Genomic DNA, 12,160 nt, shown 5'->3' with positions numbered 1-12,160 from the left:
AAACCTAATTAAACCTTTGTGCGATGGATCCTTTTATGATTCATCGGGGAAGATTTCACACACTACGCACCATTTTTTCCCTTGGCGCCAAATGTGTGCCCGACAAAAACTCTCTTGCCCAACCGACTCACTTTGCCACGGAAAGTCTCTAACAAAACCTAAATGATGACCAGTTTTTGCGGACCAAAATTTTGTCGGGTAAAATTCATTTACTTGACAAATTTTGGTTTGTAGGGCAAATAGTAATTTTTGGTAGTTTTTGCTAACCTAACGAGGTTTTAATGAGGCACCTACATTGGAATGGTCATACCCTTGTTTGCATTCAGGGGAGAGTTAGGTTGACAAGTAGAAACATTTGTACGTGAAGAATTGAAAGACTGTGGGTTTAGGGGAGCACTGAAACAAAGGGGGAGACTTAGGTTGACAGGTAAAAACATTTGTACTTGAAGACTTGGACCGTGGGTTTAGGGGAGTACTGAAACGAAGGGCAAGAGTTAGGTTGACAAAGTTGCATGTGCCACAAACTTATGGACTGGCACTTGAGCTCTAGGAAATCTTTAAATCACATTCAGACTGTCAAGTCACGAAAGTAAAAATATTTAACTGTTTATGTGGAAAGTTTTGAAGAAAGTATTAGGCTCTAAGTGTTTGGATTTCTCTTGCAAACTAACATAAGAAGCTTCAATGCAAAATTAGTAACCTGTTGCGTTTTTTCATATGCTGGAGAAGTTTAATAGTTTCATGAACTTCTATGTACTCCATGTTCGAATTTCAAATCATTGGACGAAGATCTTAACAACCGTTGGGCTGTGGATCTGATATTTATAAGTATTTATAGTAGCTACTTAGTAATGATTACCTAACTCGTGTGAACTTATTGATATTGTGTTAAGATAAGGCTTCATGTCCCCTTTGTAGGAGTTTGAGACCCTCTTGTCTCACATTGGTCAATAGTATGTTTTTACTAGCTTTTATATAGGCTTATTCCTTCTTCTTAGTAATTAGAACTTGGACTATTTGGAAATGGATTGAAGGCTTGGGTTTTATGGTTGTGTGGATTAGGCTTGGGGCCTTGGAATTTAAAATTAATCATTAATTTATTAATTAAAAAAAAACGTTTTGATTAAAAGACACAGCTATTAGAAAGAGTTGTGTACTTTCAAAGAGTTGTGTACTTTCAAATACACTGAACATGTATTTGAAAGGGTGTAAAACAACCTATATATTTGCAATAACAGTATCCAAGTGAGATCATCTTTTCTTCCTATTTTGGGTTGTAGAATTAGATAGTTGAATCCTGGTCGAGCAGACGTTGTAGAACCACAAGCATACGAGTGGGACGAAAATACTGTTTGAAGGACATAACTTTTACGCTAGCCTTTACCTTATGTGATCAAGTTAGTATCATTGATATTCTTATATTAGTTTATGTATTGATTGTATAATTTCATTCTGCACATCAAATATTTTTGGTTAATAAAATATTAGAATTTCAAGTTTTGTTTATTTATGTTATTTTTTTGTTTATTTCTGAATTGTTCTCTAACACCCCTAAGTTATTGTATCTACAATTTTTGTATCAATGTATTCACAACGTTATCTTTTCATAATAGCAATGCTCAAGTGGATTTGACATTATTGTTTAATTAGAAAAATGAACATCTAAATAAACTCTCTTGATACCAATCATTAACTAGTTGAAGTTGATTTAAACTTAATCCTTAATCGCTAGGACCTTCAATGGCAAACAACATAATAATTGTTTAGATCACATCTTCATTTTCGCCTTTCTCACGAAAAGACGCACGTCATGTGATTATAAAATAGTTGCAGTCCATAAAAAAAACTACGGTATTTATTACAAAGAGGAAAATAATGCATCCCAAACTCTCTCTTTATATATTTGGTTGAGATATTTAGTACTACTACCTAAGTGAGGGTTGTAGCATAGCAATGGAATTTTTTATTTCAGTTTCATGCCTCGGGTTTGCTCGAGCGAGTTCTGTTGCCAAGCACTCCTTTAGATCCACCACTACCTGACTCATGCTTAGCCTTTCGATGGCAATTGGAGATACGCATGCATTTGCTATTTCCACAGCTTTCCAGACTGAGTTAATATTGAATTTTCCTTCTAACCTCGGATCAACAAGACTGTAAATGTCTCCTTTTTGAAGTATGAAACTGAACCATTCACTGATGTAACTCCGCTCATGCGTTCTAGAAAAAACAGGTCGACTTGTGATAATCTCCAACAGTACAATCCCAAAGCTATAAACATCACTTTCTTTATTCAATCTGTTTGATGCGTAATACCTGCAAGCCAAACCATATACCTCAAATCGTATCATCCAATATAAAATATTTTCCAAAATGATTTATAGTTTCTTTCTTCATTCTTCTTGTTGATTATATAATTTAAGTTTGTTTGCATATATAGTAAGGACATAAAGACGATGCCTCAAAAAAAATTAAAAAAACTCTTACTCAGGGTCAAGGTACCCGGGAGTGCCAGCGACAGTTGTTGTTATATGCGTTCCATCCTCTGTAGGGAAACTTCTGGATATGCCAAAATCAGAGAGTTTGGCTTCGAATTTTTCATTCAGCAAGATGTTTGTTGATTTCACATCCCTGTGGATTATAGGCGGACTGCAGCCATAGTGCAGATACTCCAGTCCTGTTTTCAAAATCCAGACACAACTTCTCAAAAAGTAGATCCCATTTCGTTATCAATAATGATTGGTATTTAAGCTCCTAAAACTCAAGAGTCTCAAAGATTTGCTAACATACTCTCTAATAAAGTTCAGCCCTACGTACCACTGTATGTGGGACGCACCTATATTAGGTGTATCATTTTTGTGTGCCTAAATAATATGATTGGTTAGTTATACAGACCTTGTGCAGCTTCTATTGCTATTTGAACTCTATCTCCCCAACTCAAGATATTTGATCTGCTACCTGCGTCCATAAAAAAATATAACTATCTTATTTTATAAAGTCGGTGATCCAGGAAAATAGAATTATCAAATTAAGGACTACCAAAAAATTTAAAAGTACTAGTTAATTAAGAAATGAATGGCAAATTTAGTACTGAGTAATTTCATTTGCATCAACCTGAAAGATGTTCTCGCAGGTTTCCATTGGCCATGTACTCGTAGATCAGGCCTATGTTGGTTTCATCATTGCAATATCCAACAAGACTTGTCAAATTTCTATGATGAACTCTCATAAGAAGATCAACCTGTAATTTAGTAGTTCAGAAGCGCTACATGTAATTTAATAAGATTAATATTGATCCTAAAAACTGTGGGATTAGTTTATTTAATATGACAAACATGCCTCTGTGAGAAATTGCTGAAACCCTTGCACTGATGACGGTGAAAGCATCTTGACAGCTACCTGAGTGTCGTCTATGTGGCCGTGATAAACTGTTCCAAAGCCGCCTTTTCCAAGAACCCTCTTGAATTCCTCTGTAATCTGTACTATCTCAGAGTACGTAAACTGTCTCCCTTTTCGCTCAAATGACCCATGCTGAATGGCTACATTTGCATCTGTGCTATTTCCTGCAATCATAACATTTTTCATAAGCATCTTATACAATCAAAACCTTCTGTCTGTGATTATTTATTGCAGAAGAAGATGACGTTAACAAATATGGAATCTTACCAAGTCGCCTTTTCCTTTTAGAAGCAGCCCGACACCAGATAGCTGCTGCACTTAGTAAGAGGACTGACAGTGCAACAACCGAAACAATCATCATCGGAACAAAAAAATTGTACTTCCTGTTGTTCTTCTTGTCGCAAGAAACATTTCCGGATAGGTTTGGATTTTCGCACAAACTGACATACGAAAATAATATTGTATTGTTTAAGCAATTATGGTAAAAAATAATATAATTCCCAAATAAAAATTGTAACACATTTTCTTATATCTTTAAGTTTCTGCAGAATGGCACATCATTTTAAATTTCTAGGATGGAAGAAGTTAAAAAATGAAAAAAGACTGGTGGATTATATTTTGGGATGTGCTATCCACACACCTATTTTTACTTTTCACACACCCTTTGTTAATTTATGTTCGTTGATATTCTTCAATTCATCTGATCCAATGGCCGAAAACTAAAAAAATGTGGGATAAGTAAAAAGAGGTATGTAAATATCACATCCCTATATTTTAATCTATTGAGCTCTTTTTTTTTTTTTTCTTTTTTTTTTTTTTTTTTTTTGCTCTCTCTCTCCCCAATTAAGCTATCAAAGTACTTTTGTTCAAAAAAAAAAAAAAAAACTTTACAGCTGGGTATTTATTTTTTCTATTTTAATATATAGTATTCTCTATTTTCTTCAACAAATATCCTCGTTCCGCAGAAAAAAGGGTGGCGCACCTTATTGATATGAAACCATACTTCCCTCTGTCAATGAGTACCGCCGGAATTGAGCCTGTGAGGTTGTTACTCTCCAAATTTCTGCAAAGGTAGATTAAGCAGTACATATATAGTTACCACGCTTTCTAAATCAGGACATATATATAAAAAGATATAGGATTAACGGAAAAATTAACTGGGATTTAAATGTAACATTTTCAATAGGTTGAATTCAGTTTTGCCACATGTACATTTAATAGAAAAATTAACTGGGACTTAATAAATATGACATTTTTAATAGATTGGGTACTTGTTTGAAAAATTAAAAAGAGTTTTGGGTACTTAATAGAAAATAAAAGGTCATCATTAGGTACTTTTAACAAATTTGTATTTAAAATAGAAAATAAAAATTGCTCGATGTCGGTGGTGTCTCTCCGAGTACGGCGCCCTTTCACAAAAGGTCATCACTATTTTGAAACACATCCGGGAATTTTAGTTTTTTTTTTTTCAAATAGCATCCACATTACTTTACTTAGTTTAAAGTAGGGGGACGGCACTGTGCAATTTTTGGTGCATTTCACTTTATTTACGAGCTTGCCACCGGGCTGATTTCAGCCCAAATTTCTCTTTATTTACAAAATTGCCACCCCCTGTTCATTCTTCGTTCGGTGATGGTTTCGGGGATGGGAGGCCATGCCACTCTGGAATCGAGATAGAGACAGAGGGAGAGGGAGAGGGAGACAGAGCGACAGAGAGAGAGGGAAAGGGAGGAGTGGGGATCCTCGATTTCATGAGTGGGAGAGGGTGTACAGTCAGAGAAGCATGGGGGCCGTCGGGATTTGAGGGGTAGGCTGATTTCCAGGGATTTCTCAAACCCTCCTTGCCTCTTCCGTCTCGCAGACCCCGCGAGAACGACGGTCTCGCCTCCATCCTACCCTCATCTGGCCGCCGTCTCCCTTCTCTCGCCTCCGTCGCCTTACTCCTCCTTTCTCTGTCTCTAGAATCGATCGATAATGTTTTAGTTTGAATATTCATTAGACATGCTTTCAATTTTTTCTGCAGAATCGCCGGCGGAGTCCTTTGTGGAGAACAAGAACATTGCTGGGTTCGATAATGTAAGCTTTTTCTTTTACATTATTGTTTTACCTTTATTTTTTGGACGAAAGTTGGAATCTTATGGTTTTTAATTTAAAGATTAGGAATTTGAATGGTGTAGTGGAGGTTGAAGTTGTTTCCCACAATTTTGTTATGAATTCTCAATGTTTGATGAATTCGGGAAATCAATTTTGTTATCTCTTACTGATCGTATGAGTTGGAATTTGGATTTTCACACACACATGTAAACTGAAAAAAGAAAATAGATTTTCGTAATTCGAAGTTAGCCGACCCCATATGGTGGGAGAAAGGCTTAAGAAGAAGAAGTTGGCTCTAAAACTATAGAAGCATGGAAGTTTACGTGGACCTTAGATTGTTTTGAAAAATAATTGATTGATTTAAGAAAGCAAAGAGCTTGGAACCTTAGGGCTGTTTGTTACTCTACTTGAATCCAACTTTTTAAACTCAAAATCAATTTTCAAGTTTTAGACCTTAAAAATTTATTTGGTAGGACTATTTTCAAAAATTAAAGTCAAGACCAACTCAAAAATAGTCTGTTCTATGAAAACATAAAATCTCATTTTTTAGAGTTTTTAAACTTAAACTCACTTCTTTCTTTTTTCTTCCTCTTCTCCTCACTCCAAATATATCTCTATTTTCTTCTTTCTCTCTCCTCTTTTATTTATTTATTTATTTTTTTTACCTTTTTCGTCTCTCCTTCAATCACTCTCTTCATTCTCGGTTCTTTCTTTCACTCTTCCTCTCTATCTCGTCCGATCCTTCCTTCTTTCTCTTTCCTTCAATCATCGCTTACTTTCTTTCCTCCTTTCTCCTCGTTCTCCCTCTCCTGCGACCCTCTCCTTTTAGATCTTTTTGTCTAGTTTAAGTTGTAAGATTTAAAATTTTTAAATCGCAAACCAATCAAGTTTTTGAGTTTTAAAAAAAATTGTTTGCAATAAATGTTCTTAAGAAATGTTTTGAGAAATGATAAAATTTTTCAAATCGAATACCAAACAGGCCCTTAACTGTCTCATGTAATCCTTCACCAAGTTCTGGTAATTTATGTTCTATTTATTCTGTCATCTGAAACTGAATTGCATTTGGGTGTTTGTGTTCGATGCTATTTTTTGGATGTAGTTAACTAGATTCTTACTCTCTGGGAATTGTATTCATTTGTTCAATCTCAATATTTTACCAATATTCTCACGCTGTCCTTTGTTTTTAATCTATAATTTCTTTTGTCCAATTCATGAAATTTCCTGTTTTTTTGTTTTTTTTTGACGATTTAAAATAAATAGGAGCAATTTAATTATCCGGTTTGGAGGGTTTTGATCTAATTGCAGTATTTATCTGTTATATGTAGGTTTGTGAAGGTCTGTGAATAACAGTTGAAGAAAAAGTTGCAGTTTCGGAAATGACTGTCATCAATCAAGACGTGAAAAAGAAGGTTCCTATTTCTTATTTTTGTTTCCAAATTCTTCTTCTTTTCTATTTTGTGGATAAAAAAAAAAGGATCTTTCGGCAAACAGAATGGTGTTTTTTTTATCAGATTTTGTTAATTAATTGGATTTTGTGTTTACCCTTTTGTTTCAGTATTTTATTCATAAAATCTTCACCACAAAGGAGAAAGAAGGAAGCAGCTCTTCGGATTTCTCAGGTGAGTCTCTAATGTGTTTCTTTCTGGTTTCAATTCAATCACTTATCACCATTGTTTTCCATTGGAGAGAGAGAGAGAGAGAGAGAGAGAGAGAGAGGATATTCCTTGCAATCGGAGACTCATATTATAGTTGATGTTATCTTTCTTTTTGGATAGACTGCAGAATAGAATCCCATCTGCTTTTTGAAGGATGTGATTTACTTTTCTTTTCTTTTCTTGAATGGATTTGTTCTTCTTTAACTGTTTGGAATGATAGGGACATTGGTCCAACCATATAAGACATTTTGGGGTCTAAAAATGGCATTTTTGGTAAGAAGGATATCGATGGCTACAGAGAGAGGGAGATCACCATGGAAATGTAATAAAACCACCAAGTCGTTGTTCGGTTTTATGGCTCAAAATTAGGATGATGGAAAAAATTAGGTTTGTGTTACCTATTTGGTTTTGGTGTCCTATTTGGGTTTGGATTTTGACTTCTTAGTTGGTTTCCTTGGTGGAGAGATTTTGTTAATTGCCTATTTGATTAGGATTTGTATTTACTTCCTATTAGGATTCTTATTGTAACCTAAGTCCTATGCACTATAAATAGGACCTTAGGGTTAGTGTATTTTGTGTGCCTCACCATGGCTTAGAGAGTTTTCTCTAATTGGGTTTTGGGTTGGACGTCACCGTTTGGAATCATGAGTGCGTGGCAAAAGCATGGCTCATTCATGTGGCAATTTGGTGAGAGTTAATTTGTGAGTTTGTGAGTTTGTGAGTTAGAGAGCAATTTGGGAGAATCTTCTCCGTCTGTTTGGGGTTCTCTACTCGTTTGTCTGGGTCCTATTTGTGTCATGTCACCAATTTTAACGGATTTTCTAATGGACTTTGACGGCATATGGTAAAGTGAAAAACAAGTTGAGTTTTAGGAAGTTAAGTGACACAATTTAAGTTACATGGTGCAAGACTCATATTGAGTTTCAAATGCGTAAATAAGCCTATAAGACAATAACAAAACACACACACACACACACACATATAACAAAATAACTTACAAGATATTTAATGTCGGCATTTGTGACAAAAATTCTGGAATTGATCCTCTTAAGTTGTTGTTTGATAAATCCCTGCAATGAGCAGCTCAACTCGTTTAACACAACTGGTTATGATGACTGAAATTCTTCCACTATGATTGGTGTCATTTCTTTTTGGGTATAATTGATCATTTGCCGTATTATTACCGAGATATGTTTTCACACAAATTTACAGATTATTTAGATACACTTACAATGTCTGTATCATTGTTAGATTTGACAGCGAAGGAGAAATCTCCCCTTCTAATCCACTGGAAGACAAGTTCCTGATTGCAAAATCCATAACATCAATAAAATTATAAGCACTGAAAATTAATCTGCAATTTGGTGTGAAGATATGTATACTTATACTTACAAGGATATAATTCTTGGGGGATCGTTTCCAAGATAGCTGCAGTTTAGACCATCCCATGAGTAAACTTGAGGGTTACAAGGATCTCCTTGCCAGTTCTTTTCAATATTATAGGTTGACTTGATGTTTGTGATAGCCTCAACTAATATTTTCACAAGCAAATAGAGGATCTTAATAAAACTCACATATTAGGCGAGGCAATAAACCAATAGCAAGGAATTTAAGCTTGTTTAAGGAATCAATATGACTCACCATCTTCTTGGTTGGTATCTGATATTAAGAATTTTTTCACTTTATAAATCTCGTAGGCATTGAGGATGGGTGGAAGGGTAGAGTTTCCAGTCTTAATAATTGAGAAGTTATTTTGTACTCCTGATCCACCCAAGGATTCAGCGGTACAGAATATTGTCGTTGTGGACAAATAATCAGGAGCAAGTGTCCCATGACACAGCTGTCCGTTTGTAGTAATGCTGAACTGTCTAGACTGGTTGGGTTGGAGCTTTTCAACTTCTGCAAAGTGCAAGTAAACATGATGTACTTCAGTGACATCGGAAGACCCCCAGAAAATATTAAACGCATCATTTGAACTCTTGGGCGTTGCAGCTGTGCGCATCACGACAGATGGTGGTTGATACTCGAATTCTGAATTGATGGTGGATGAGGTATTTAAGTTTGTCCGAGAGCCCTCGTCGTCCATGTATCTCCAGATTCGATCATGGATATCATATGGATACCTTTACAAATAAAGGTATTGCGTTAATACATGCATACAATGTTGATGAATGTTATATTTCCTACCTCGAAGACTAGACAGAATATAAATTGCTACTTATAAATGATTCTACAACTGTTAAACACTGTCATTTCGTGAAAAAATGAAGATCCTGCCAGACTGTATGTGGTTAAATTGGGGACAATAGTTACGTGTAAATCACTCACCTGTACTGCCCAGGGTCAGCTGTTAGACCAGTGTCAAGCCGACCGATAAGTGATAAGGACCCTTTTACTGTTTTGTACGAGGCATCGGTTAAAGGCCTGAGATCTATAACTGATATAAATGGAACCCCGGAGCCTGTCTTCACCAGACAAACATGTACATAGTTCTGCAGAGGGACATGTATGAGCTCGATAACTGTTGCTTCCCCCTTCACTGTATCCCACAAGTTTGGTCCAAGGTGTATCTCAAATTCGGGTACTTCATTTTGTCCATCATAATTCCCATAAAAGAAACCTGCTCTGATCAAATACTTGGTTTTACTTGTAACGTTTATTTTGTAGCAGTTTCGGATTCCTTCAGGGAAGCTTCTAAGAGAGTTGTATGAATGGGAATACTTGTCTTTGTATTCATTCAGTTTACCAGTGGCTACGAAGTTTTCATCTGAAATATAGTTAATGCCTGTCCCACTTGCATTATACCTGGAATCTTTCCCTAGGCCACAATCTATGCTAATGAAGCCTGGCACGGATATATTACAAATATAAGAAAATAGTTCTTAATTGTTTATTAACTTTTTGGATTTTTATCACAAATGATCATGAAATTGATCAAGATAGTTCATGAAATTGAAAATCGATCAATGTAGTCCTTGAAAATAGCTGTCACATATCAATGTGATCATTCTATCATAATTTCGTAAAAAATTATGTCATGTGCTGATGCGGCGCATGATTGGATCCCACAAATCAATTAAATATTGACATGTGAATTGAAAATATTTAAATAATAAAAAACAATTTTTATTTGTATAATTAAAAAAAAAAAAAAAAAATATTGAACACTACTGTTCATCTTCTACTTCCCCACCATTAATTTGTTTTTTCAACTTTTTTTGGGATTTTTGTGGGGTTAATCAAGGGGTAGGTCCCATGGGTCTTTGTCATGCGCTTTTCATGGCTAATGAGAGCGCATGGGACCTGAATTTTGTTTCACAGCCACCTCTTCTTCAGATTTGAGGCCCATAAACAAACTAAAACCAAGAACTCAAAAATATTCAATCTTGGGAAAAATGGTCGACGGAGCCAACAGAGCTGCATTCTTGGAGATTCAAGGCCGCATGATTGCGCTCACTGCGAAATTGAAGCATGTACAGACGCACATGCAGAACAAGGAAGGAGAAAAGAAGCGTGCTTTTCTAATCATGAAGCTGCGAGCTTCATCTGATAATTCAAATACTTACAAATCTATTGGGAGAACGTTTGCGTTGGAGCATATCGATGGTGGAGAAGAGGGACGGGTCATAGACCATTTTGATGGGATGGGTCAATTTTAAGGATCATTTGTGATAAAAACCCTTAACTTTATTATAATACTGTATTTAGAATTCATACCTGATTGATCTTGGGCATGAACTAGGAGCAAAAGATTGAGAGCAAAACCACCAAGCTGCGCTGCAAAGAGGAAGAGTTGCTTCATTGTCCGTGACATCTTTGGGATACAAGACACCGAATATTGGTTCCGTAGCATCTCATTTTATATAAGAACAAGGCTGCACAACACGCGGATTGGTTCCAAAGTATGTCATCATTCTCCTTTCGATACGCTAAATATGTTATGAGTTATCTGAATGTGACATGTGTGGTCGATTAGAAAATGTGATAGGTTATGAGTTATCTGAATGTGACATGTGTGGTCGATTAGAAAATGTGATAGGTTATGAGTTATCTGAATGTGACATGTGTGGTCGATTAGAAAATGTGATAGGCTCTGTATCCAATTAAAACTATTCTGGAAAGTTGACTTCATAAGAATAGTTCAGGGAAGTCGTCTCGCATATGATGTTCCAAAGTATATCATCACTTTCCTTACTATATGCTCATACACATTATTATTTGTCACGTGTCTTTTCACTTAATCTAGATTAATTTTTTTTAAAAATTAAAAAAAAAAAAACATTTAATGTGAAAACTAATCAGAATTAGATGAAAAAACATGTAACAAATAATGAGGTATATGATGAGCAATGAGCATACACTATATAGTTTAGGCTTTTTAGTCAAAATGGTCATTGAGTTTTGCATAACACATAACTTTGGTCTCTGAGATTGAAAATCAATAGAAGTGGTCCATGAGATTGTTCACCATCTAGTATGTTGGTGATTCCGTTAAAAAACTCCGTTAAGTTGAGGGTATAACACATAACTTTGGTCCCTGAGATTTACATAATACATAATTTTGGTTCCTGAGATTTGCATAACACATAACTTTGGTATTTGTGATTGTCCACCATCCATCATTGTGGTCATTCTGTTAAAAAGCTTAGGGACCGCTTGTCCCCCCCAAACCCCCCCCCCCCCAAAAAAAAAATTCCATCTCTGTTTCCTTTTTTTTTTGCCTTTGCCAATTAGAGAGCAGCGTGGTGCTACTCTGCCCCCAAATTTCCAGCACCTTGAAACGGAACGGAATAGGAGCAAAGGTGTTTTTCCCAGCCAGTGTAGTGCAGCCACGACAGCAACCAACCACTCTAGCCAGCCACTCTTTGGCCGACATATATATATTTAGGTAAATTTTTTAATTCCTAAATCTATAATCCCTAAACCTAATTAATTATTTAAGACGATTTTTTGTTTAATTAGTATAGAATCATATGGTAATGCACTAATATGGTTATTGGTTATTGATTGTTGAT

The 12,160-nt window shown here is 35.7% G+C and overlaps 1 protein-coding gene and 1 long non-coding RNA gene across 5 annotated transcripts; one reads left to right on the top strand and one right to left on the bottom strand.

Moving 5' to 3' along the window:
* Positions 1-1,775: 1,775 nt before the first annotated feature.
* Positions 1,776-11,147, bottom strand: LOC137739723 (LRR receptor-like serine/threonine-protein kinase IOS1). Of its 3 annotated transcripts, none has more exons than XM_088699981.1 (13): positions 10,863-11,147; positions 9,474-9,912; positions 8,787-9,268; positions 8,538-8,676; positions 8,377-8,448; positions 8,144-8,215; positions 4,379-4,459; positions 3,664-3,836; positions 3,337-3,560; positions 3,112-3,238; positions 2,893-2,955; positions 2,485-2,674; positions 1,776-2,313 (listed from the first exon to the last, which is right to left on the bottom strand). In XM_088699981.1, the coding sequence occupies exons 1-13, from the start codon at positions 10,996-10,998 to the stop codon at positions 1,926-1,928; spliced, it is 2,586 nt and encodes an 861-aa protein (XP_088556107.1). In that variant the 5' UTR covers positions 10,999-11,147; the 3' UTR covers positions 1,776-1,925. The 3 variants fall into 3 exon arrangements, with proteins under 3 accessions (XP_088556107.1, XP_088556108.1, XP_068335506.2); XM_088699982.1 differs by having other exon boundaries at positions 9,474-9,930; positions 10,863-11,106; XM_068479405.2 differs by having other exon boundaries at positions 9,474-9,990; positions 10,863-11,101.
* On the top strand, positions 5,336-7,387 carry LOC137720602 (uncharacterized). 2 transcript variants are annotated; one of them, XR_015966514.1, is made up of 4 exons: positions 5,336-5,472; positions 6,816-6,899; positions 7,046-7,109; positions 7,366-7,387. It is a non-coding gene; the product is annotated as an uncharacterized LOC137720602 (long non-coding RNA). The 2 variants fall into 2 exon arrangements; XR_015966513.1 differs by lacking the exon at positions 7,366-7,387 and having other exon boundaries at positions 7,046-7,177.
* Positions 11,148-12,160: the final 1,013 nt, after the last annotated feature.

This window comes from Pyrus communis, chromosome 9 (genome assembly GCF_041283825.1).
Source record: "Pyrus communis isolate YQ-2024b chromosome 9, ASM4128382v1, whole genome shotgun sequence".
Taxonomy (NCBI): domain Eukaryota; kingdom Viridiplantae; phylum Streptophyta; class Magnoliopsida; order Rosales; family Rosaceae; genus Pyrus; species Pyrus communis.
The sequence above is the reverse complement of the archived record's forward strand: the minus strand, read 5'-3'. Positions and strand labels throughout refer to the sequence as shown.

What these genes read in the sequence shown, in the direction of transcription:
- LOC137739723 (XM_068479405.2), bottom strand. Translation starts at nt 10,998, where the DNA reads ATGCTACGGAACCAATATTCGGTGTCTTGTATCCCAAAGATGTCACGG. An exon ending in TCATGCCCAAGATCAATCAG is followed by an intron (nt 9,991 to 10,862) that starts GTATGAATTCTA and finishes TATCCGTGCCAG; the next exon opens with GCTTCATTAGCATAGATTGT. An exon ending in TTCAGCAATTTCTCACAGAG is followed by an intron (nt 3,239 to 3,336) that starts GCATGTTTGTCA and finishes ACTAAATTACAG; the next exon opens with GTTGATCTTCTTATGAGAGT.